At 39.6% G+C, this 26,537-nt stretch overlaps 1 protein-coding gene across 3 annotated transcripts; it reads right to left on the bottom strand.

Annotated features, from left to right (window-relative positions):
- Nucleotides 1-574: 574 nt before the first annotated feature.
- On the bottom strand, nucleotides 575-25,689 carry grhl2a (grainyhead-like transcription factor 2a). Of its 3 annotated transcripts, XM_060922116.1 has the most exons (17): nucleotides 25,495-25,688; nucleotides 25,227-25,239; nucleotides 22,820-23,006; nucleotides 22,508-22,563; nucleotides 22,044-22,368; nucleotides 21,753-21,811; nucleotides 21,455-21,611; nucleotides 21,153-21,264; nucleotides 20,308-20,402; nucleotides 18,504-18,662; nucleotides 18,208-18,295; nucleotides 9,746-9,891; nucleotides 9,485-9,522; nucleotides 8,503-8,591; nucleotides 8,178-8,263; nucleotides 8,022-8,086; nucleotides 575-1,282 (listed from the first exon to the last, which is right to left on the bottom strand). In XM_060922116.1, the coding sequence occupies exons 3-17, from the start codon at nucleotides 22,883-22,885 to the stop codon at nucleotides 1,168-1,170; spliced, it is 1,656 nt and encodes a 551-aa protein (XP_060778099.1). In that variant the 5' UTR covers nucleotides 22,886-23,006; nucleotides 25,227-25,239; nucleotides 25,495-25,688; the 3' UTR covers nucleotides 575-1,167. The 3 variants fall into 3 exon arrangements, with proteins under 3 accessions (XP_060778099.1, XP_060778096.1, XP_060778097.1); XM_060922113.1 differs by lacking the exon at nucleotides 25,227-25,239 and having other exon boundaries at nucleotides 25,495-25,689; XM_060922114.1 differs by lacking the exon at nucleotides 25,227-25,239 and having other exon boundaries at nucleotides 22,820-22,943; nucleotides 25,495-25,689.
- Between the last annotated feature and the right edge of the window lie 848 nt (nucleotides 25,690-26,537).

Here is a 26,537-nt window from a genome sequence, read left to right as displayed (position 1 = left end):
TGTCGCCTCACAGCAAGAAGGTCCGGGTTCGAGCCCCGTGGCCGGCGAGGGCCTTTCTGTGTGGAGTTTGCATGTTCTCCCCGTGTCCGCGTGGGTTTCCTCCGGGTGCTCCGGTTTCCCCCACAGTCCAAAGACATGCAGGTTAGGTTAACTGGTGACTCTAAATTGAGCGTAGGTGTGAATGTGAGTGTGAATGGTTGTCTGTGTCTATGTGTCAGTCCTGTGATGACCTGGCGACTTGTCCAGGGTGTACCCCGCCTTTCGCCCGTAGTCAGCTGGGATAGGCTCCAGCTTGCCTGCGACCCTGTAGAAGGATAAAGCGGCTAGAGATAATGAGATGAGATGAGATTAATTAATCCTCAATATGCAAATATTCATGCTTATTTCAAAATATATTATGGCTGAAATACATTATGTTACCTCATTTTAAATTGAATCCTTCTTGGATTTCACTTTCCTGTGCATAAACTACCCCCAACCTGTGTGCTTCTCTTACAGTTTGAAATGTTACACATTTTCTTCTCTTTTAATTCAGAAGACACACATCACAATAGTTCTCAAGCAAAACAAGACAGAAAAAAAAATACTGTTTATTAATCATTACTTAAACGCGCGCAAGCACACACACACGCTCTCTCTCTCTCTCTCTCTCTCACACACACACACACACACTATATACACACACACACACGTTGCAAACATAGCTGAAAGCTACACACACCCTAACACATAAAAGTGAAAATGGGACACAGTTTAGCCAGGTAAGAGTGTATGACGGCAGAGTCCCTAGTAGAGAAATATTTAAGAATGTACAAGTGTGTGATGTTTTTTTCCCTCCATCTGGGTAATTTCATGCGGGTGGATTAAAAAGCAGAATACTGAAAGCTACTTAAAAGAACCTGTTAGGCTAGTTATTTCCAGAACAAACAATACTACAGCTAAACTGTAGGGATAATTCTGCTTTTGCGTGAGCTTAAACACAGAGAAAAAAAGACAAGAAAATACAAAAGGCGTGTCACAGTCTGCCACCCATTTGTAGATAATCTACATCATTCTCTGATTACATCTTATTTCCCCCTGCTTTATCCACCTTTGATTTGTTGTTCTCCAACTGGTTGATGAGAAGGCCATTATAAAGTCCACCTCGGAGTCTTAATAATGCAGCCATTAGATTTCTGTGAGGGTAATCTGAAAGCACTCTGCCTGAGGCTCAATGTTGAGTACAAATGCATCTTCATTGGAGTAGTGCTCAATGATGTTATCATCCATGTTGACCAGAATCCTGAGAATCACAAAAAAAACACCATGAAAAACAAATGACCATCTATAAACAGAGTTGCCGGTTTATTAAGTACAGGGATCTAAGTACTAAGAGGACTTTTTTCCTGTTTGTTTTTGTAACTGTAGAACGACCTTGGATGTGAGAAATGTGCTCTATAAATTGAACTTTAGTCAAGTCAAGTTTATTGTCAAATACGCTATACATGCTCGACATACAGCACAGATGAAATTTCAGTCCTCTCTGACCCACGGTGCAAACAGGCAATGCAATAAATAAAAATAGAATAACTGAAATAAACAATATAAACAGTATAAACACTAGATAAGAAATAGACATAGACTAAACACTCACAGGTGTGTGTGTGTGTGTGTGTGTGTATACATTACACACACATACATTAAATCGGTTAAATCAGTAAAAAGGGCACAAAATACAGACACTGATTAAACACAGGACCTGATTGCATCCTCCGGAATACAGAAAATGAGGTCCGTTTCAGATACATTTTCAAGGAAGCTTATCTTAATTCCATCTGATACCTGTACTGTAAACATTTGGATTTCCTTGAATTTCAGAGATAACATTCTCATCTGCAGGTAGTAAGGCCATCCTTAAAAAAAAAATCCGTTTCCTGTCCACCGGGTGAGCAAAAAATTTTCAGTCGGGAGGGAGGGATTTATATATATATGGATGGATAAGAAATCGCAATGCTGTGTTTGCTTTTTCTTTCAGTACTTTTTTATTACAAAAGCAGACACATTTAATAAAATGACAGTTTAATCAACTGAAATTTGTACAAAAACTTTAAGTTAGCATTTTAAATGCTGACTGCAACATTTGCAAAACTTTTACAAAGATTCTTAAAATGCCCGACACACGGACTTTTTGTACACTGAGTGCAGAATTATTAGGCAAGTGAGTATTTTGACCACAACATCCTTTTAATGCATGTTGTCCCACTCCAAGCTGTTTAGGCTTGAAAGCCTACTACCAATTAAGTATATCAGGTGCTGTGCATCTGTGTAATGAGAGGGGGTGTGGTCTAATGACATCAACACCCTATATCAGGTGTGCATAATTATTAGGCAACCTCTTTTCCTCTGGCAAAATGGGTCAGAAGAGAGATCTGACAGACTTTGAAAAGTATAAAATTGTGAGATGTCTTGCAGATGGATGCAGCACTCTTGAAATTGCGAAGATGTTGAAACGTGATCACCGAACAATCAAGCGTTTCATTGCAAATAGTCAACAGGGTCGAAAGAAGCGTGTGGGGAAAAAAAGGCGCAAAATAACTGCACATGATCTGCGGAAAATCAAGCGTGAAGCTAACAAGCAGCCATTAGCATCCAGTTCTGCCATATTCCAGAGTTGCAACATTCCTGGAGTGTCAAAGAGTACAAGGTGTGCAATACTGAGGGACATGGCCAAGGTAAGGAAGGCTGAAAAACGACCACCACTGAGTAAGGCACACAAGATAAAACGTCAAGACTGGGCCAAGAAATATCTTAAGACTGATTTTTCTAAGGTGCTGTGGTCTGATGAGATGAGTGACTCTTGATGGGCCAGATGAATGGGCCTGTGGCTGGATCAGTAATGGGCACAGAGCTCCACTCCGACTCGGACGCCAGCAAGGTGGAGGTGGAGTACTGCTATGGGCTGGTATCATCAAAGACGAGCTTGTTGGACCTTTTCGAGTTGAGGATGGACTCAGACTCAACTCCCAGACCTACTGCCAGTTCCTGGAAGAAACCTTCAAGAAGTGGTATAGGAAAAAGTCAGCATCTTTCAAGAAGAACATGATTTTCATGCAGGATAACGCTCCATCTCATGCGTCCAAATACTCCACTGCGTGGCTAGCCAGTAAAGGTCTGAAAGGTGAAAAAAATAATGACATGGCCCCCTTGTTCACCTGACCTAAACCCCATAGAGAACCTGTGGTCCATTATAAAATGTGAGGTCTACAAAGAGGGAAAACAGTACACCTCTCTGAACAGCGTCTGGGAGGCCGTGGTTGCTGCTGCACACAATGTTGGTCGTGAACAGATAAAGAAATTGACAATCTATGGATGGAAGGCTTTTGAGCGTCCTCATGAAGAAGGGTGGCTATATTGGTCACTGATTTGTTTTTGTTTGAATGTCAGATATGTTTATTTGCAAATCTGGAGTTGTCATATCAGTGTACCTGGTGAAAATAAATAAGTGAAATGGCTACATATTTGGTTTTTATTAAGTTGCCTAATAATTCTGCACAGTGAAAGTTACCTGAACACATACATATTCTCCTAAAATGGCCAAAACTAAAAACACCCCACTCTAACTTCCATACATATTCAGCTTTGATATTTATGAGTCTTTTTGTTTGATTGAGAACATAGTTGTTGTTCAATAATAAAACTAATCCTCAAAAATACAACTTGCCTAATAATTCTGCACTCCGTGTAGTTCTAAATCGAGCGTTAGGCCTAGTTCGGATGAAATTACACTATTAAAATGATCACTGAATGATTTGTTTTTCTGAATCTTTACTATGTTGTTGTTCGCTAGAATACCCCCTTATGAAAACTAACCATGGTTTTACCATTGTTTAGTTATTCATGGTTTTCATGGTTTTTTGGGTAACCATGAAAACCATGGTGCATTTTACCTCAATGTTCACTTAAATTTTTAGGTTCTAAGTAAATGTTAATGTATCTGGGCTGTTAATCGAGATCCTTCTCTACAGCATTGACTGTTGGACGAAAGCATGGTAATACTACAGTTAGTGCATCCGTTTAAAAACCATACTATCCCTTTTTAAACTAATTTCGTAGTTACTATGACCTATTACACATACAACTATGATGCTACCACAGCTACTGCAGTACTATGGATAAACCACAGTGATGCTATGGTTGGTTCATAGTACTTAGAATAACCATGAGATACCATGGTAGAATCATGGTTACTACATAAAAACCATAGTAAACCATAGTAGATTTTCGTAAGGGCCATTTTGCGATTTCACACTTAAGCAAATGTTTGAAAACTCCGGATCTCCTTCCTTCATGGTGGCTGCCATTTTTTTGTGCCGCACGGCGCATGCGCAGAGCTGATTCAGTTCAGAGTGTGCGCGCGCTCGGCGGAGGCAGTAGTGTGTCGGAGGGAACAGAAGCAGATATAACGCTTATTTTGTCTCTGGTAAACCAGTCTTCTCTCGTTCAATTACGTGCTGGCATCAAAAGACACCGTTGGTTGTAAATGAACCCAAACTGAGTCGTTGGAGTGTATTTTCATACACAAATGGAGAAATGTTCGCTGAGTGTGTAATTGTGTAGCCCCACTGCAGACCGTTGTCGTTGTTAATTCACAGCATGCTCAGCTGCGTGAATGTGTCATGCACCGAAAATAAGAGATTTACAAGCCAGGAACGCCTCATGATGCAATACGCAAGAAAAGAGAGAAGATTTACTGCCATTTTACTTTGTATTTGAGTAAAGTGAATAAATAAATGGTCTGTGGAAAATACATTTAATCCTGGGAACTGCGTGCACAGGAGTTTATTTTGTGTTTACTCCCCCCGGCTGGCTACTTATTTGTCATGGCTGGCTAGTATGAGCCTTAGTGGAAAGCCCTGGGAATGCGTAAATGTCAAGTTCGATTTTAGATTTACGAACCCGAAAAAAATGTCGAAAAACCGGCGTTAAAAAAAAATTTCAACTGCACAAACGGCACTCACCCGGCCGGTGGACCGGAAACAGAACATTTTTTAATAATGGCCTAATGCGAACTATTTATATCGAGGTTGATATAATTAAAGCATTATTTGATAATTACAGGTGAGAAGCCACAATTTTAAAAATTGCATGTGCTGTGTGCTTTATTATTAACGTGAAATTATGTGGCAGCACGGTGGTGCAGTGGTTAGCAAGGTCAAGAAGATTGTGGGTTCGAGTTTCACAACTGACTGGGGCCTTTCTGTGTGGAGTTTGCATGTTCTCCTCATGCCTGCATGGGTTTCTACCCACAGTCTAAAGACATGTGGATTAGGTCAACTGGCTCCTCTAAATTACCCATAGTTGAGTGTGAGAATAGTGGTTTATCTCTGCGTTAGATTGGCGACCTGCCCGGGTGTTCTCCGCTTCTCGCTCGGAATCCGCTGGGACTGGCTCCAGCAGAGATAATGGGTGGTTAAAATTATGTAAAAACATGCCATTATGTCTGTTTATCTTTGAATACTCAAGACTCTGTATCCTCTTGTAAGCAAATGCACTCATTACTTCACTGATCTAGAAAAGATTCACATTTACATGTCGGCATTAAACTTATTCTATATGTACTAACAACCCCAATTCCAAAAAAGTTGGGACAAAGTACAAATTGTAAATAAAAACGGAATGCAATAATTTACAAATCTCAAAAACTGATATTGTATTCACAATAGAACATAGACAACATATCAAATGTTGAAAGTGAGACATTTTGAAATTTCATGCCAAATATTGGCTCATTTGAAATTTCATGACAGCGACACATCTCAAAAAAGTTGGGACAGGGGCAACAAGAGGCTGGAAAAGTTAAAGGTACAAAAAAGGAACAGCTGGAGGACCAAATTGCAACTCATTAGGTCAATTGGCAATAGGTCATTAACATGACTGGGTATAAAAAGAGCATCTTGGAGTGGCAGTGGCTCTCAGAAGTAAAGATGGGAAGAGGATCACCAATCCTCCTAATTCTGCGCCGACAAATAGTGGAGCAATATCAGAAAGGAGTTCGACAGTGTAAAATTGCAAAGAGTTTGAACATATCATCATCTACAGTGCATAATATCATCAAAAGATTCAGAGAATCTGGAAGAATCTCTGTGCGTAAGGGTCAAGGCCGGAAAACCATACTGGGTGCCCGTGATCTTCGGGCCCTTAGACGGCACTGCATCACATACAGGCATGCTTCTGTATTGGAAATCACAAAATGGGCTCAGGAATATTTCCAGAGAACATTATCTGTGAACACAATTCACCGTGCCATCCGCCGTTGCCAGCTAAAACTCTACAGTACAGTAAACATGATCTAGAAGCGCAGACGTCTTCTCTGAGCCAAGGCTCATTTAAAATGGACTGTGGCAAAGTGGAAAACTGTTCTGTGGTCAGACGAATCAAAATTTGAAGTTCTTTATGGAAATCAGGGACGCCGTGTCATTCGGACTAAAGAGGAGAAGGACGACCCAAGTTGTTATCAGCGCTCAGTTCAGAAGCCTGCATCTCTGATGGTATGGGGTTGCATTAGTGCGTGTGGCATGGGCAGCTTACACATCTGGAAAGACACCATCAATGCTGAAAGGTATATCCAGGTTCTAGAGCAACATATGCTCCCATCCAGACGACGTCTCTTTCAGGGAAGACCTTGCATTTTCCAACATGACGATGCCAAACCACATACTGCATCAATTACAGCATCATGGCTGCGTAGAAGAAGGGTCCGGGTACTGAACTGGCCAGCCTGCAGTCCAGATCTTTCACCCACAGAAAACATTTGGCGCATCATAAAATGGAAGATACGACAAAAAAAAGACCTAAGACAGTTGAGCAACTAGAATCCTACATTAGACAAGAATGGGTTAACATTCCTATCCCTAAACTTGAGCAACTTGTCTCCTCAGTCCCCAGACGTTTACAGACTGTTGTAAAGAGAAAAGGGGATGTCTCACAGTGGGAAACATGGCCTTGTCCCAACTTTTTTGAGATGTGTTGTTGTCATGAAATTTAAAAATCACCTAATTTTTCTCTTTAAATGATACATTTTCTCAGTTTAAACATTTGATATGTCATCTATGTTCTATTCTGAATAAAATATGGAATTTTGAAACTTCCACATCATTGCATTCCGTTTTATTTACAATTTGTACTTTGTCCCAACTTTTTTGGAATCGGGGTTGTATAACTACGGATGTTGATTCTGATTATTTGCCCGTAATCTGGGCATTTTTCAGGTTGTTAAAAATGTCACACTAAATACACACACAGAGCAGGCATAGGTTTTATCATACACATGCACCAAAGATAAAATTGATGAATAACGTATGCTCATTTTAAGACCATATTTGATTGTCACAACTTTAAAGGAATAATCCGGAGGGATATACTTTCTACTGTAGGTCTATTTTCGCAAAGCACATCACTCTGGATTATTCCTTTAAGGGCCACTGTGTGTGAAGGTGAGAGCTAAACCTAATAAACTGGTAACTTGATGTATAATACCAAACAATATAAGCATGTTAATAAGAGAATATCTAGTCCACATCATTAAGTTTTTAAACTGATCAAGCATTTGACCCAACAAGAATATAGCACCTCGAACAGTGTGAGTGCATTTCCTAAAGGAACTGCTAGATTAGGTCATAAAATGACAGAATTTTTGCTTTCTTTCTTTTCTGAGAAACTAAAGAAAAGATAATGTGTGCACACTTGCTGTTTTGTCTCATGCATGTTGCTCCAGTCCCACTCTGACCACACCCTTTGATTACTGTTACAGTCTGTCCTTTGTGATTAGTCTCATTGTGTAGTTTCTCTCGCTGTCTTTCTCTGCTGTAATCTTTTGTAAATCTTCCGTCTGTGTAGTCTGCATTTGAACTTGTGTGCAATATCCTAGTCGGCTGATCTTGACTCCAAATTTATACATTAATATGGATGAAATGGAGAAGAAATGATTGTCAGAATGAGAAAAATCACTCCACATTTCTATTTTTCAGCTTTCTTATACTCACCCTTTCTTATTCTTCTTGTAGATTTTACTCATCTTCTCAACAGGGAGGGCGTACTTGCCTGATATCTGAAGAAAAAAAAAAAGAACCTGTAATTCCATATACTTCATTTTAAATGAAAATGTGCATATGCTGTGAAAAGTGCAAATTTGTACTTACAGCCTCAATCAAACTCTTCACTGTTGGAGACTTGAGCATTAATGCATCAAAAACCTCATCAGACTCTTTCCTTACATACAGCAGAACTGTTAAGAAAAAAAAAATCATTGAAATAGAATCAAAAAATCAAAATAGGAACAGTTGTGAATCTTTTCAGAGAAGAAACTGCAATTATAACAATGATGATTTACACTCTCCGGTACAATCAGTGACTCAGTATCAAGTTAGAAACCAATTAGGCTTTCTATGAATTAATTATCATCATCATTCACATCCAGTTTTCTCTTTGTTTCCTTCTTTCTCTCCCACACACACATGTACACACCTCTCCTTGGTGCTACACTTTTGCTCTGTTTGGCTGGCGGAAGGCTGCGATCATCCTCCGGCTGTCTGAATGCCCTCTTCATCATCACACTGTAGTGACAGTAAACATAACTGAACTCAAAACCTCTTCAGTCATCATCAATGACTAATCTCATCTCATCTCATTATCTCTAGCCGCTTTATCCTGTTCTACAGGGTCGCAGGCAAGCTGGAGCCTATCCCAGCTGACTACGGGCGAAAGGCGGGGTACACCCTGGACAAGTCGCCAGGTCATCACAGGGCTGACACATAGACACAGACAACCATTCACACTCACATTCACACCTACGGTCAATTTAGAGTCACCAGTTAACCTAACCTGCATGTCTTTGGACTGTGGGGGAAACCGGAGCACCCGGAGGAAACCCACCCGGACACGGGGAGAACATGCAAACTCCACACAGAAAGGCCCTCGCCAGCCACAGGGCTCAAACCCAGAACCTTCTTGCTGTGAGGCAACAGCGCTAACCACTACACCACCGTGCCGCCCTTCAGTAACTAATCATTATAATAATTTGAATGATTTTACAACAGACTTTTTTCATTCATTTACTCAATTACAATTTTGGCCATAAATACATCTGCGAGTGCATACGAGTCAAAATCTGAGAAACTAGTAAACTGATTATACCATGAAGCTGTACAGTAAAATGACTTAGCTTTCTATTGAATGTTTTCATCAATTGTCAGGGGGGAAAAAAAAAAGCATTTTCATCTGTTTATTTAATGTTAGGCAGAATTTAAACTTTAAAACACCGGTTTAGAAATCCAACAAAATTTGAACACCTTCACCCATCCTGCTACAAATACTATACCAAGCAGCTCAATAAACCAGTACATGCATTCAAAAACAAAATATTAAACTCATTTGTTTAATGACAATTTGTGCCTCTGTGCTTAAAGTGCGTTACTCACTAACCAGAGTGTAACTGCAATCCACTTACCAATCACTATCCATTTCCTCAGTACTATATCCAAACATCTGTAAACAGACAGACAGCAGAGTTGAGGTTGGGATTAAAAAAAGAGAAAGATAATGATGCCAAAATAACAGGAATACTAATAAGGGTAGGAGAGGAGGGATAATTTTTTTTTTGTCTATTCTGTTTTATTTCACCTTTTTTAGTTTCACATTTGCCAGACTGCATTCTGATGAATTAACACAAAGAGACAAAAGATGGATTAATGATTACAAACTCTCTTACCTGTGCAGCTCTCTGCATGTTACTAAAATGAACATCAGGGATGAACAGCACTGGCTGAGACTCCAGGTCTGTTATGGATTTGAAATGTGTGATGTCTGACCTCTTCTGCAATAATGCTCCAAGACATCCTCTTTTAGCTGCCAGATCTAAAAGAGAATAGACAGGCAGGAATGATATTGCACTGTCCTTCACTGTAGTTTAATAATATACCCATGGTTCTAAACTTGTTTTGATGTGCACCATGAACATTTCACTAGTCTTTGCAAGTATTAACACTTATTATTAACAACATGTCAGGGCCTGTCTGTGGGGTGCTTGGATTGTGTACTTGGTCCTTAGGATGTGCTACAGGTCCCTGCTGAACCCAAGAGGGCACTGATAAAATTAAATATTTGGGGTGCACCTGCTTCTGTTTTTCAGAACACACAGGATGTTTCGATCAAAACAACTTATCGCTTCTTCTGCTCCAAAGGCCAGCTTCTTACTTGGTAGCACTCTGAACCCCTGTATCTGTTTCTATGAACGTCATTTATTTGCTGCCATGTCTTAACCAATCGTAGAAAAATTTATGCATTTCTTTGTTCTGAATTGACCAGTGAGCAATTCCAGCGTTATGGACGTGACACTTGAACTCAAAATGGCAACAAATGACCCAGTGCATGTTTTATTGTCCCCCAGTATTTAAACAGGTGTTGCATATTTTAAGGCTGTACCATACTGGAGAAGTGATAGAACAAGAACAATTCCCATAGTACATCTAGGGCATGCCAGGAAATGCCAATAAAAGATGCGTTATGGATGTGACAGAAAAAGTATCACTTTTCTTGGGTGACTGTACATTTTTATCAAACTCTGTGAAATTGTAAACCTAATGTCGAAATGGAGATATCCATTTGATAGAGGGGTCCAAGGTGAATATTAAAAAATCTTCATTTAAAATATTTTGTATTTCATGCAGAGTTTCGGAAGGAAAAGTCAGCGTTATGGATGTGACGAAATTCCGTTATGGATGTGACGCATCTGAAATAGACATGGCATATGTTTAGAAAATCAGCAATTTAACCACCATAACCCTTTGAAAAACTCTCTAAATATCAGCTAAAACTATCAAAGTTCTTAAATAATATTTAGGATGGCTATTGTTTTGCTGTTTTGTGGATTTTAGCATACATTTCTGTGGCTTGTGGCAATAATATAGAATTGTACATGATCAAAGTTGATTTTAGCTTGGGTTTTACATTATAAGAAAGAAAGACTGACATAAGGCGAAGGGAACAATTCTTGTGACAAATTGGTTCAACTTATTCACATCTGTAAAATACAGGCCTAGGTGATATCTCTGGGAGTGGTTTTGATGTATTACATATTGCTTTATTTTTGCATGGTGAGGTTGACATTTACATGGAATTGCCCCAATAAGGTTTGTTTTGCCACACCCTTTTGTTTGTTTGACTGTTCCCAACGTAACTCAAAAAGTAGTGAACAGATTTTGATGACATTTTAAGAAGAGGTGGGTCATGGGCCAAGGAACAATTGATTAGATTCTGATATGTATATGGATCCAGGATATTCTAATACATGGCTTGACGGTGGTATGCACTCCAAAGAGTACCCTTCTAGTGATGCATGTATTTATTTATGTCAAAAATCAGATTCATTAAAGCATTTGTTGTAATTTTATTATATTTATGAAACATTATGAAAGTGTGAGAACAACATTCACAAACAAATCTGTCTAAGAAGCTCATTCGAAGTCTGACGGAAAATGAAATAAGCATTTGAAATTAATCGTTGTAAATCTGTGCCCCTTTTCCTTGTCATGGGCCAACTACTGTACTCGGACTGATGGGCTAGGAGCTAAACAAAATCGTTTCCTTGTATTAGCAACACAGTGAAACAAAACAACTTCACCGGCCAATCAGGTGGCACTTTCCTCATGAACATTAATAAGATTTCCCCGCCCACCCACCACAGAAAAAAAAAGGACATTGGTAGCCAGGCTTTGGAACGTTTGTAATGGTTAATTTCAAAAATGTTTATTTGTGATCCTGTGCTTCCACATGTGCAACTACAACACATTTTTCCTGCAACACCACTGGATTTCTTCTGCCGTCAGTGAAGAGTTTCAGGAGAGAAGACCCGCTGGAGCCTCAGGAGAAAGACCCTCCGCCCGGAAGGAGCAGACTGACTGACCCCTGGATTGGAGATCTACTGAGTTCTCTCATTTTCAGTCCAGCAACACGTGCTTTAAACACTTTTTTGTAGTAAGGTCAAAATGACACTAAACAGGCAGAAACACCGTCAGGAATATAATTAAAAGTTAAGAGGGTTTTTGGTCAAAGCGATCTGTTCCTTATTGTTTGGCTAATCGGTTTACGTCCATGATAGTTAACGGCTCGTCAAAAAAGTTGGCTAAGCTAACTAACTGGCAGGATTAGCACATTGTAACTGTTTAGCTAGAACACTCAAACAGCAAACACTGCAGACAATTGTGTACAAGTTTGTTTAGAGTGAGGATGGCAGCATGGTGGTGTAGTGCTGTTGCCTCACAGCAAGAAGGTTCCAGGTTCGAACCTCATGGCTGATGAGGGCCTTTCTGTGTGGCGTTTGTACCGTATGCTCTCTTCGTGTCCATGTGGGTTTCCTCGGGGTACGCCAGTTTCCCCCAGAGTTAGGTTAACTACTCTAAGTTGCCCATAGGTGTGAATGGTTGTTTGGGGGTGGGAACTGCTCTACGTCCTTCACGTCCACCCTGCATACCGGTAGCTCTCCTGGGCCAGCTAAGAAACCTGCAGTAAACTGTCAACTCTGACATACGAGAAATAAAAAGTGAGGATTTGCTGCTGTACAAAACAGACGCTCCGTTATAAAAAGAAAGGCTTCTGATTCATTTGATGAGATATGCAGATGTGCCCCACTGTATTCATCTCTTTGGATAGAGGAAGGACATTTCCTGCCAGTGAGCTCCAGGACAGCACAGAGGAGAGAGACAATGAGGATGAAGACCACAGGCCTGATCAGCATGAGTAAGAGGATGGGGAGGAGTGTAAGGTCTTTTTGAGGACCCCCTCCCCTTTATGGACCCCGTCCCCTTTGAGGATCTTAACCCCCTTGAGAAACCCGTGCCCAATATGAATCCAGTCCCCTCGGAGTTTCCCCATTGCCTGTATTGAGCCTGTCCCCTTCAAGGAGGATTCCTGTAGGTTACGTTCCTGCCTGAGGAAAAGTAGGAGGAGGGATGAAGCAGGTGACCGTGAAGAATCCCCTCCTCATAGGTAGCGGCATTTGAATCCTGAGTAAGAGCTTGAGGAGACTTCATCAGGAGGCCCATCCCAAGGATAAATCATTTCATTATTTATGACCAAGCTTTAAGTCTCAACCCCTCATATTCATCACCACATAGATCATAAAACGTGTTTCAAGTATCCATGGTGCATGGCTGTAAGTATTCACCCTTTTAAACCATGAGGTGCAATGTGAATCACCTTTATAACTTCTCATATTGTCATGAGGTCGTTGATTTATTTCTGGTTAGTGTTAAAAGTACAATCATTTTATAGTAGAACGTTATAGATTTGACATGCTTAAATTAATGTTCATTATATTAAATAAAATTTATACACTTGCTAAAGTATTGTATAGTGTTCATGTAAAATATTAGATTGCTTAGATTAAGTTTAAGGAATAACAAAAACACACACACGGTCTAGTGTACATTATTCCACAGCGATTTGCCAATGATAGCATTGTTTGATTTATTAATGACATCACACATTTCATTTATTGCTGGGTTTCTGAAAAGCGTAAAATAAATTGGGATTATAACTGAATCTGTCCGTAAAATGTTAAACATCTGCTCACAAAAAAAAAGTAAACGATTATTATAATTACTTTGTTAAACAAACCTCCATTTATTAATTGTCTCAGATTACATCTACCATGTATGAGCAGTTACCATAGAAACAATAACATTTCCAGTGCATTAATATCAACTTATTGTTACAGCCAGCGCTACACATGATAAATTATACTAAAAATACAAACCTTTATCCAATCAGATTTGAGAAAAAAAAAAAATCACTGGAGTATAAAAATGTACTAATATCTAGGTTATGATAGGAATTTTTTTGCTTGTAAATAATCAATAAGTTATCTTTTTGTTCAACACTCATGTCTCAAGTGTCTTTTCTTAGAACAGACTAAGCATCTCATTTGTTTCACATAATTGCAGTGCAGAAGAAATCCTCCTTCATTTGAAACCTTGTGCTCAGAAGTACAGTAATCCCACTGATTTCTTCTCAGAAGCAAATACATTCTAGCCAACAGTCAACCTGTTAAATCTATATAATCTGGTGATGTAACATTAAGTAAATTAAAAATGGATAAATAATAGGTGAAGAGTTCAGAGTTCATTTTCACAAGTGATTGCAGGAAGTTGGCCAGTTTATTAGTTTACAGGTGAAAATTATAAATGAAAATGCACCACAAAAAGAAACTCAATTCAGGATGGTTTGGATTACCAGTTTCCATTTCCTTTCTACAGCATTTCAGAATTTATCAAAAACATTTTGCACATTTAGATTTTTGTTATGCTGCTGAAACCAAAGGCCAGACTTTTGCTGTAAAATTAACAGCCAAACCTTTGTACACTCAAGTTAACAGCAAATTATTTGCTTTTAACTTATGACCATAAAATATGAGCTATACATTAAAGATAATTGTACAGTGTATTTTATGGTAAAATGCAGGCAGCTGTGCTTGCCAGAGGTGAACTGAATTTATAAAATAAAGAGCATCATTACATATAATGTACAGAATATTTTTCAGAAACGTGCGTTTATTCAGTCCAATTAATTACACTTGGTGAGTGCGTGCACACACACGGTAGGGAGACCTCTCACCAGTTACAGTAATCAGTGTGTGCCTTTAATAAGCAACTTTGCAAAGACAAAAACTGAGAAATTGTTTTAAAAGAGGACATTGTATATTACACATTTAGCTCTAAAACCTGCTCCTTCATATGAGAACATACCGGGACATGATAGTAATACAAAAATCTGACCGTGTGTATTGTGGGAATGTGCAAGTCACTTCATGTTAGTCAGCATTCTGTTGATTATGCCTCTAATGCATAATCAAAATAACGCATCTGAACACCAGAGATCCCAATCTACACAACCCATAAAATGTATAGCATGTGCACGGACTGATCGGTCTGGAACTCCACATCCAACATGCATTATACAGTAGGTTAAATGGTTACATGTCTACAATAAAACAGTTTAAAAAAAAAAGTGGCTTTCAAACAACCCCACCTCCGCTCCACTGTACAGTGCACAAAGAAAAAGGCAATCAAGTTGGCCATTTTAGCAAACCTTCAAGCTCTATTTTTTGTTAAAATGACGTCTCAGACGCTGCTCCAGAGCTCTTTAGATTTCAATTACTGATTTTCACAAGCAAATCTGTATTCAATAAAATTTTGGGGATAATTTATAAACTTATTTTTTAAGATCTGGGAAACCTGTAATACAGTGGTGCGTGAACGTTTGTGAACCCTTTAGAATTTTCTATATTTCTGCATAAATATGACCAAAAACAATCAGATTTTCACACAAGTCCTAAAAGTAGATAAACAGAACCCAGTTAAACAAAATGAGAAAAATATTATACTTGGTCATTTATTTATTGAGGAAAATGATCCAATATGACGCATCTGTGAGTGGCAAAAGTATGTGAACCTTTGCTTTCAGTATCTGGTGTGACCCCCTTGTGCAGCAATAACTGAAACTGAACATTTCCGGTAACTGTTGATCAGTCCTGCACACCGGCTTGGAGGAATTTTAGCCCATTCCTCCGTACAGAACAGCTTCAACTCTGGGATGTTGGTGGGTTTCCTCACATGAACTGCTCGCTTCAGGTCCTTCCACAACATTTTGATTGGATTAAGGTCAGGACTTTGACTTGGCCATTCCAAAACATTAACTTTATTCTTCTTTAACCATTCTTTGGTAGAACGACTTGTGTGCTTAGGGTCGTTGTCTTGCTGCATGACCCACCTTCTCTTGAGATTCAGTTCATGGACAGATGTCCTGACATTTTCCTTTAGAATTTGCTGGTATAATTCAGAATTCATTGTTCCATCAAGGATGGCAAGCCGTCCTGGCCCAGATGCAGCAAAACAGGCCCAAACCATGATACTACCACCACCATGTTTCACAGATGGGATAAGGTTCTTATGCTGGAATGCAGTGTTTTTCTTTCTCCAAACATAACGCTTCTCATTTAAACCAAAAAGTTCTATTTTGGTCTCATCTGTCCACAAAACATTTTTCCAATAGCCTTCTGGCTTGTCTATGTGATTTTTAGCAAACTGCAGATGAGCAGCAATGTTCTTTTTGGAGAGCAGTGGCTTTCTCCTTGCAACCCTGCTATGCACACCATTGTTGTTCAGTGTTCTCCTGATGGTGCACTCATTAACATTAGCCAATGTGAGACAGGCCTTCAGTTGCTTAGGCTACATCCACACGACAACGAGATGTTATTTAAAAATATATCGTGTCCAAATGTGCAACAATCAGTAAAATATCAGGTCCATATGGCAACGCAACGCTTGCTGAAAACGATGCAATACACATGCCACACCTCTGGGGCGCTGTAAGACGGTCCCTTCGGAGACACCAGAACAATAGAAGTAGTAAGGACGCATGCGCATAAACTATGCGCGAGACTTCATATTAGCCACAAAGTCAGGAAAATCTGTTCGTAAAATTACATTATAATGACCAAATACAATGAAAAATATTTTTCCAGTCTCACCTGTGAAAGGTAATCCCATGTGATCTCGTTTGGACGACAAACCTGTTGGTACAGTTAAACGCAGCTAATCTTTATTCTCCGCTTTGACCTATCCAATATGGCGGCGAGGATGACTTATGATTCTACGCGGAAGGCGGCGTCTTTAATGGTCCAGAATAAATTGAATGCTACACGTTGATGGATTAATTTGTTGTTTCTCACCTGTGAAAGGTAATCCCATGTGATCTCGTTTGGACGGTAAACCTGTTGGTACAGTTAAACGCGGCACATGAATCTTTATTCTCCGCTTTGACCTATCCAATATGGTGGCGAGGATGACGTATGATTCTACGCGGAAGGTGGCGTCTTTAATGGTCCGGAATAAATTGAATGCTACACGTTGATGGATTAATTTGCTCTTCTACGCCCTTTTTGAGGAACGTATTGTAGGACTTAAACCAACATCTGAAGAGGTGGGATCGCTCCTTTTTTTCCCTATTTTTGCTGGCGGGATTGACTCTGCCCTAAGGGCAGAGTCTCTCTCTCTCTCTCTCTCTGCACCATTACACAATAAATATTCACAGTGAAAATATTTTGTAAGCGCGTTTCATGAACCAAGTTATAGGATTTGTTGACAACTCGCATCGAGTTCGTTACACTTCTACCCGGCGTGAAGCACTCAGTCATGTGGTTGTGACGTCATCGTAAACAAATCTGTTCTACTCATCCAGACGACTTCACAACGGCAACGTTGCCAGATCTTTCCACTCTGGAACCCGTTCTCAAAAAGATTGCGTTTTGGGCACCCAAAACGCCGGTGCCGTGTGGACGCCAGGCCTAAACGATAAGCAATTGTATCGGAGTCACCTGAATCCGTTGCCGTGTGGACAGGGCACAGTGGTTTTGTAACCTTTTTCAGCCTGATGAGCATCAACAACGCTTTTTCTGACGTCCTCAGAAATCTCCTTTGTTTGTACCATGATGCACTTCCACAAACATGTGTTGTGAAGATCAGACTTTGAAAGAGCCCTGTTCTTTAAATAAAACAGGGTGTCCACTCACACCTGATTGTCATCCCATTGATTGAAAACACCTGACTCTAATTTCACCTTCAAATTAACTGCTAATCCTAGAGGTTCACATACTTTTGCCACTCACAGATATGTAATATTGGATCATTTTCCTCAATAAATAAATGACCAAGTATAATATTTTTGTCTCATTTGTTTAACTGGGTTCTCTTTATCTACTTTTAGGACTTGTGTGAAAATCTGATGATGTTTTAGGTCATATTTATGCAGAAATATAGAAAATTCTAAAGGGTTCACAAACTTTCAAGCACCACTATATGTTTTGTTTATAATATTAAAACTCTGTAGCAATTTTTTTCCATTTATGCAGTTTTATACTGACAAACACGCATTTTACATTGTTTATTCTTTTGCATTGTTTATAGTTAAGAAACTATAGGAAAAATTATATTGGGGAAAAAAAAAGTTTTTTTTTTTTTTTAAGTTATAATCTTCATTCAAATTTTGGTTTCAAAATTTGAGAATCAAACTGAATCATGAAGCCAGCATTGTGAATTGAATCATAACTGTAGTGCATTGTTACACCCATAGAAATATACAGCATTTCAAATTATTCACAAGTCTGTTTTAACTCACCATTGTGAACTTGTATTCCAGCCACATGACCCTTTGTCTTTTTCCGCATCTGCTTTCTTGCCTCATCACGAATCTTCCTCTCAGCTCCCTATGGAGAAACGATGTGTAGAAGGTACTTAAAATCACAAATTTTTAATAACTGGCATAGCGTTTAATGCCGTTGTTTCAGTAACTAGTTGGACAGATGAATAGTAGAAGACATTGTTTCTTAACCATTCAAACCACAGATTAAATACTTGTTAAAAGGAGTCAGTTGTCCTCATCAGATCCACTGTTAAAGAAACATTTTCACCAACCTTGTCACAGAAGACCTTGATTTGGCAGTAAGCTCTGTGAATTGGTTTGTTGCTCCTGTTGTTGTAGCTGTACGTATCAATCTGGATCATAAGCGGAAGCCCTTTCACTCCTTTCTGAGAGGAGAAATCTGTGCTCAAACAGTTCACTGTGATAAACACCTACAAAAAGATGAACATGATTAAGTACATTAACATTTTGTTCGTAAAATTAATTAGGAGAACAGGACATTAAAAACAAACAATCCATATGAGGAAAAGGATGCCCTGAACTGTTAAATCTAGCTAGGATTAATGTTCGGTATTGACATTAATAACCTCCATCTCCCCCCCAAATGTTCTTTTTGTGGATTAGACAAGCTAACATTGCTTTATTAGATTATTTCTGTTACAAAATGGCACAAAATTGGTCTATATGACCAATAGACATGTGTATGAAGAACTTAGTTCCTGCTGGGGGTATAAGCTTACTAAACTAGTCCGAGCATTACTTTGTCAGGTGTTATTGTGATAACTTTCTGCTATAATGGCATGGGAGGTTCTTCAGTACCTAACTAAGCTTTTGGTAATTAGTGACCTCATTAACACGTCTTCATTCTCAAGTGACTGCATAGAATTTCTCCATCCCAAACAATTAGGTTCACATGATCTAAGGAAGAGTCAGACCAAGTTAAGCAATGGAAGACAAAAACAAACATAACGCTACCCAGTAAATAAATAGCAGGCATTAAAAAAGACAAACACTCACAGCATGCATGCATCAAAAAGATGCGTTCAGAGCCAGCGTTAATGCCAGCTTTATGTTGTTTAAGTTTTGAAATTTAAAAAAAAAAAAAAAAAAAAAAACACCATAAATGAAAAATTAAGAGCACAACGTCTGATACTGGATAATTCACTTCTGCTGCAGCAATTCATTTATGCAAATGAACAAAGACATTTGCATGAAATGCTCCACTGTAAAAACACCATGTGCCAATATTTCAAGATACACTGGAAAAACTACTTGCGAAAGATGAAATGTGGGAAATGTTTTCGCCTGGAGTGAAAATACTTTCCCACTGATGGACTAGTTTGCCATCATGTCTGTACCTGTAACTTTTGTTTAATAAGACGTGCAATGTTGTGAGAACCACTTCTTTTCTCATGGTCATGTGATTACTTCCAACAGTCATCAGTTAATAAAACAAGTAACCATTTTTCTTCCGAGTTTATTGCAGTTTAAGCAGGAAATGCTGACAGTTTGAGATCAATAGAAGGCTGAAATGGATGTTGTATAGTCTATTCATATGCTGCAACTGTAGTGATGGGGATCATGAGACATCCATAATTATGAAATTGTTCCATGCAAGTGATTCACTCAGATACTGTACATGTTAAATTAAAAGTAAAATCTTGTGCCATGAAACTGCCCTGCCTCTTTTGCAAGTCTAGGCTGAAGAGAATCATTTCTAATTCAGAAAATAGGATTGTGACCTCCAAATCGTTTTCCTTCAGGAGCAAATTATCACTTAAACTTTGTTAGTGCAGTGATCGGCAACAATCGAACTTAGCCAGCCTTATACAAGTGTAATTTAAAAGAAATTCCACATCAATCCATACTTGACATGTGAGTCATAATTCAGAGGTCTTTCTTAAAGCAGGCTGAATTTTTGGACCCAACATACATAGTGAAACAGTACAAAAAGTCGGCGTGTCACTTGATATACGCAATCCACAACTTCATCAGTTAATCCAGAGTATACCCAGCAAGTCCAAAACGCTATTGAATAATAAGAGCTCACAATATTTTGCACTTCTGCATGCTCACCTTTGCCTCCTCATTAATGTCCCAGGTGAAAGAGACTGCATTGTAGGCGATTTCCTCCAGGTTCCCAATCGTGCTGAAGCTCTCTTTGTAATCAGCTTTATAGCGAGAAGTGGATCAGAGAGAAGATTGGCAACAAAATACATAAAACCCTTTGTATTAGATTCATTCTCTTGGGGGGAGGGATATAGTTTTATTGAAAAAGGAATGCATCACTTCCAAAAGTAAAGATATCTTAATTGACCTATAATTCATACAGAATCAGCACATATAATACACACCAAGGCCAACATGACATGATCAGTGCAGAATGACAGTATAAAGGCCAACAAATGTCACTAAAAAACAGTGTTGGATTACAAGCTGAATTATACAAGTCATTCAGCAGACCTTATTCTTTGCATCTCGACTCTGGTGTTTATGTGGATTCTTCATAACCGCTATTAACATTTATTCAAATCTTGATCTGCAGCCTTGGGCAATATGAAAAAAAAAAATCCCAGGATACTGTTAATCTATAATGCATGTTTTGAGTATCAGGTTCCAAGCTTTCCAAAACATGACTTCGTCCACATTCTGTTCATCAGACCACCAAAGTGTTCTTGAAGAGTCAGCCATCCACACCCCATCTCTGACCTGACCATATCTCTATTGTCTACCCATTTTCCATCTGTGAGGAAAGGTGACAGATTACATTGCCCCAAGCCTTCTACTAACGTTGCGTTTACCAGGATACAGTATGAAGGAAAAGCAGACGACCAGTGAATAAGGGGGTTAAGGCAATGTAACACACACGTTGATTGAGCTGAAATTCCCAAGTAGTAAGAAGAGGGCAGACAAATTCTTACCAATGTCCAGGACTCTCTGTTTGGCAGTGTGCTGACGGGTGTGCCAGTAGTTCCAGTGCTTCAACTGCTCATCGCGACATTTCTCATCTCCAAACACCACCATCACCACACTCTAACACGGGAAAACAAAAGGCTGCATAAAGCACAGAAAACCCTCACAAAACAACCAAATCTCTTGAACATAGTCCAGAGCGTCACTCGTAACATACAATAACTATGTAATAATACAAGTCAGAACATTTTTGCTTCACTTTTCACAAAGGCAAAGTGCAGAAGCTTATGTGAATGGCACAAGAACTCACCCTCACTCTGCTGATAGGATGGCACAAGCCTTTACTGATGCCCACCTCACACAGAGTGATGCCATAGAACTGACCTCTGTTCAGATAGATCATTGGACCCTCACCAGGTTTCTGCCGAGCTGAGCGGCTTGCTTCTATATTGTACTGGAATGTATTCCTACAACACAAGGGATTAATAGCGTTACTAATCATCCCCCTGACAGGGAAGATATAAATCTCCTTTTTCCAAGATGGCATGTTTTAAAAAGGCTCAACTCAAGACATCACTACTAGGAGAGAAAAACAAAAAAAACCTCACACTCCAGGCTGCTCAAAGAGAGAGTCTTGGACCCTTAGAGTGGTGGGCACTTTGAATTTCTGCAAAAAGCACAGAATGAGATATTAGCCTGCTAATAATGATAAAACCTAGTCATTTACCACCACCGACTCATTTCATTAGTGTCCCCTAGATCTGTACATTTACAGCATTTAGCTTATCCAGAGTACTTTGTTGTCTCTACCAAAAACACATCCTGCAGCAATACACAGTTACCAAATAGAGGTTTTGCTCATTGAGTAGGCATAGGTGTGTAAACAATTAACCTCTTACCACATTCTCGCCATTGAGAGTGTCTTCAAAGGTGCTATCTGGCATGCTTTTTGGTTCTTCCTTGCCATAACTGCCATGTGCCTCCTGAGTGGACTGCTGGTAGGCCACATGATGGTATGGCTGCCTCTCTTGCTGCTGGTTAGAATACACCTCTGACTTTACAGAGGCCACTACTCCCCCCTCTGCTGGTAATCCATTATACAGAGGTGAAGCAAGACTTGTATCACGAGAATCTGGGTTGACTGAGAGATTGACTGGGGGAGATCTAGTGCCTTGAGCACGATCACTCATGGATTCCCCACCACCATGGTGGTGCATGCATATTCTACAAAAAAAAAATTAACATTTGCTGTACATTCTCAATGAGATTTATTCCATGATAGGACAATTATAACAGTGTCAAATAAACCCTATCACATTTCATAGACATTTGTCTAGCCGAGTGCAAATAATGCACAACAAACCTTTTTTCTTCCTCTGGAAATTTAGCAACAGACACGAGCCTTTTTTCTTTTGGAACCTGAGAGGCACAGGAGAATGTGGTTACAGGATAGCACTCGAAATAAAGGAGTGCACAACCGCTACCACAGATTTATTTATCTACCCATCCATCTGACAGATTTCCTGAAACACCCCTTTCTTGTGGAGAAATCTAAGCACAAATATGTCCAAGTTTCAGCAAGACTTCCACCGTTTATAAAAAAAAAAAAAAAAAAGGCATGAATGGTGGTTTAAATAGCCTTGGATGGCTTTTCAACAGAACAAAGCCTTCTCACCTTGTAGTATTCATACAGAAGTCCAAGAGCTGCCACGCTGTCCTCGTCTCCATTGATGCTCATCATGGCCTTGGTGGCTGCGGTGAGCGGGTTCTCCAGGTAGGTCCTCCAGGCTTCATCCTCACTTGTAAACACACGGCGGGACAGGAAGGACGTCTCATTGGGAACCACTACTACCAGCCGCTTACTGTGCCACAGAGCACCATATATTTTAAGGATATGCGAATGACTTTGAATTTACAATCAAGCATGAAGAGTCTCCGTGGCAGGTGTACGATTTACACCTTAGCACCAAATGCATAGGTATTAAGATTACTCAGTATAGTATTTTGTAGGATAAAATGTAGTAAACATTGAAATGAACGAAACAGTACAAAGCTGGTATGGGTGCATATACAGTGGCATGCAAAAATTTGAGCACCCTTGCTGAAAATGTCGGTTACTGTGAATAGTTGAGTGGATGATGAACTGATCACCAAAAAGCATAAAAGGTAAAGATGACACATTTATTTAATATTTTCCGCAAGATTACATTTTATTTCCATCACTTACAGGCATAAAATACCAAAAAATGAAAAGGACCTGAAGCAAAAGTTTGGGCACCTGACATGGTCAGTACTTAGTAACACCCCCTTTGGCAAGTATCACAGCTTGTAAACACTTTGTAGCCAGCTAATAATCTTTCACTTCTTACCTGGGGGATTTTCACACATTCGTCCTTGCAAAAGGCTTCCAGTTCTACAAGTTTCTTGGGCTGTCTTGCATGCACTGCTCTTTTGAGCTCTATCCACAGATTTGCAATGATGTTTAGGGCAGGGGACTGTGAGGGCCAGGCCAAAACCTTCAGCTTGTGCCTCTTGAGGTATTCCATTGTAGATTTTGAGGTGTTTTGGATCATCATCTTATTGTAGGACCCATCCTCTTTTTAACTTCAACTTTTTTACAGATGGTGTGATGTTTGCTTCCACAGTTTGCTGGTATTTATTCGAATCCATGCTTCCCTCGACCAGTGAAATGTGCCCTGTGCCACTGGCTGCAACACAACCCCAAAGCATGATCGATCCACACCCGTGCTTCAGAGTTGGAGAGGGGTTCTTTTCCTGGAATTTGGCACCCTTTTGTCTCCAAACATACCTTTGCACATTGTGGCCAAAAAGTTCTATTTTGATTTCATCAGTCCACAGGACTTGTGTCCAAAATGCATCAGGCTTATTTAGATGTTCATTTGCAAACTTCAGATGCTGAATTTTGTGGCTAGGACGCAGGAAAGGTTTTCTTCTGATGACTCTCCCATGAAGGTCATATTTGTTCAGGTGTCACTGCATAGTAGAACAGTGCGCCACCACTCCAGGGTCTGCTAAATCTTTCTGAAGGTCTTTTGCAGTCAAACAGGGGTTTTTATTTGCCTTTCTAGCAATCCAACGAGCAGTTCTTTCAGAAAGTTTTCTTCATCTTCCAGACCTCACCTTGATCTCCACTGTTTCTGTTAACTGCCATTTCTTAATAACATTACAATCTGAGGAAACAGCTACCTGGAAACACTTTGCTATGTTCTTGTAGCCTTCTCCTGCTTTGTGAGCATCGATTATTTTATTATTCAGAATGCGAGGGAGTTGCTTAGAGGAGCCCATGGCTGTTGATTTTAGGGACAAGTTTGAGGAGTCAGAGAATTTATATAGCTTTGAAATCTGCATCGTCTGACCTTCCCTAGTGAAGAATTTGAACAAGCCACAGCTCAATAAGCTAATTAAGGTCTGGAACCTTGGTAAACGTTACCTGAGAACTCAAATGTATTGGGGTGCCCAAACTTTCACATGGTGTTCCTTTTCTTTTTTCACTCTCCAATTGTACAAAACAGAATACACAAATCTTGCAGAAAACGCTGAAAAGAAATGACTCGCCTTTACCTTTATGTCTTTTGGTGATCAGATCATCTTCTGCTCACTGTAACAGATATTTTCAGTAAGGGTGCCCAAACTTTTGCATGCCACTGTAGTAAGTGGCATCACAGAACTCTAAGGCACTTAACAGTGCAGCTTCAGTTTTGATCATTCTGATAGAATAAAAGAGCCATAGCCTAACATTTCTACACGAGTTAAACTTTTCTCTAAAGCAGACTCTAATGCTAAATTAAAAAAAAAAAAAAAAAAAACACCCAACACCCTTTTCTTGCCTAAGGCGTTTCTGGAGTCAACAAAGAGCTTCACCAAAGTCCTACTATTCCCAGAGCTCTCCCTTTACATTCACTCACACACACACACACACACACACAAGCATTGGCATTATCCCAGTGGATATGGCTACTGCCCAGTAGAAGTGCACAAAAGCAGATCAGGAAATCTAGGTTAAAATGCTTACATGAGTAATCATGACTTTTTTGACTTGGGAAAATAAACATCTTACCTACAGCCATTAAATGTCTGTCAGTAAAGATACAGGATATGAGAAAAGACTTTACCTACTAGCCTGTGGTTTGGATTATATTCTAATTAGTAGCCTGTTATAGTAGACAGTATAATAATAATAATAATAATAATAATAATAGATTTTTTTTCCGTTAAATTAAATTAAATTAAATTAGAGAACACTAAAAGTGCAAAGCAATGACAAGTCTGAGGTTTTTCACTGCAGTTTGCTAGACAGGAATGAATTAGAGCCTGAACAGGTGAACTTACCTTTCCTCCTGAGCCATGTTTATAACGGCTTAATCCACTGCTTCTGTTGGGAAACTGTCCAAAACCTTTCAGTCAGTAAAAAGCCTTCAGGAAACCGACAGAGCAAAAGTTAAACGTTACCCGACTCCAACATCCGTCTAACATTAACCTCGTTCTGCTTATATAAACAAAGCAAAGCGGCTGCGTGTGGGCGGGGAAACGCTTCCACACGCTCGGCAGGTGAGTTTAGTGCAGGTGGCCATGAATTAGTCAATTAGGAGGCGGGGCGAGTGTTCAACTCAATCTGAGTCACTGTCGGTTACTGCGCGCGCGACCCGCTCACAGGGTCAACACCAAACCGCTCTCTACTTCCTCCAAAGTCAACTACAGAGAGGCTGTGGAACACAACATTTACACCCTAACTAGGGCACTGCGTATCAAATCAGTAGCCATATGGGATGCAGCCCAAGCAAATGACTCAAAACCGTAGTAAAAGTGATCGGGTTTCTTCTGAGAGGTAAAGAATGAGGACACTAGTATTATTTTCATATTAGTTATATTTTAATGAATATGCTAATATTATTTTAAGCCGCAGACTTTTCATTGGTTCACGCAGGATTTGTTATGTGTGTTATTTCCCAGCTGGGAGGTCCGTATGGTGAAATACCGTGACCGAGGTCTTGAAAGTACTGAGCGAGGCCCTCTGGGTCAGTATTCAAGGCCGAGGTCGCGGTATTTCACCATACGGACCGACCTTGAGCTGGTAAATAATATATTTATTTTTTTCTTTACCAAATTCTAACAGAAAGCGAGAGCGCCCGAAAGGGGAAACCGAGCTGAGCCGCCATTTTGAATCCTCATTCACGGCTGTAATGCAAATGGCTTCCTCCTCAGTATACAAGTGCACTTCCATGGCAGGAAAAAAAAAAACTACATTTTGCCGCCTATGTAGTGCCCTATTTATACAAATAGGAGTCATTCAGGATTCAGCCATGTTTTTGCTCGGCGTGAGCAAGTTATGGCCCTTTTCCACTACCCTTTTTCAGCTCACTTCAGCCCGACAC

Source organism: Neoarius graeffei, chromosome 5 (assembly GCF_027579695.1).
Source record: "Neoarius graeffei isolate fNeoGra1 chromosome 5, fNeoGra1.pri, whole genome shotgun sequence".
NCBI lineage: Eukaryota > Metazoa > Chordata > Actinopteri > Siluriformes > Ariidae > Neoarius > Neoarius graeffei.
The sequence above is the reverse complement of the archived record's forward strand: the minus strand, read 5'-3'. Positions and strand labels throughout refer to the sequence as shown.

Excerpts from the sequence above, each read along its gene's own strand:
- grhl2a (XM_060922113.1), bottom strand. Across the intron at positions 20,403-21,152 it reads ACAGAGAGTCCTGGACATTG|CTGATTACAAAGAGAGCTTC; the intron begins GTAAGAATTTGT and ends CTCGCTATAAAG. Across the intron at positions 8,592-9,484 it reads GAGGAAATGGATAGTGATTG|TGTGATGATGAAGAGGGCAT; the intron begins GTAAGTGGATTG and ends CTGTCACTACAG.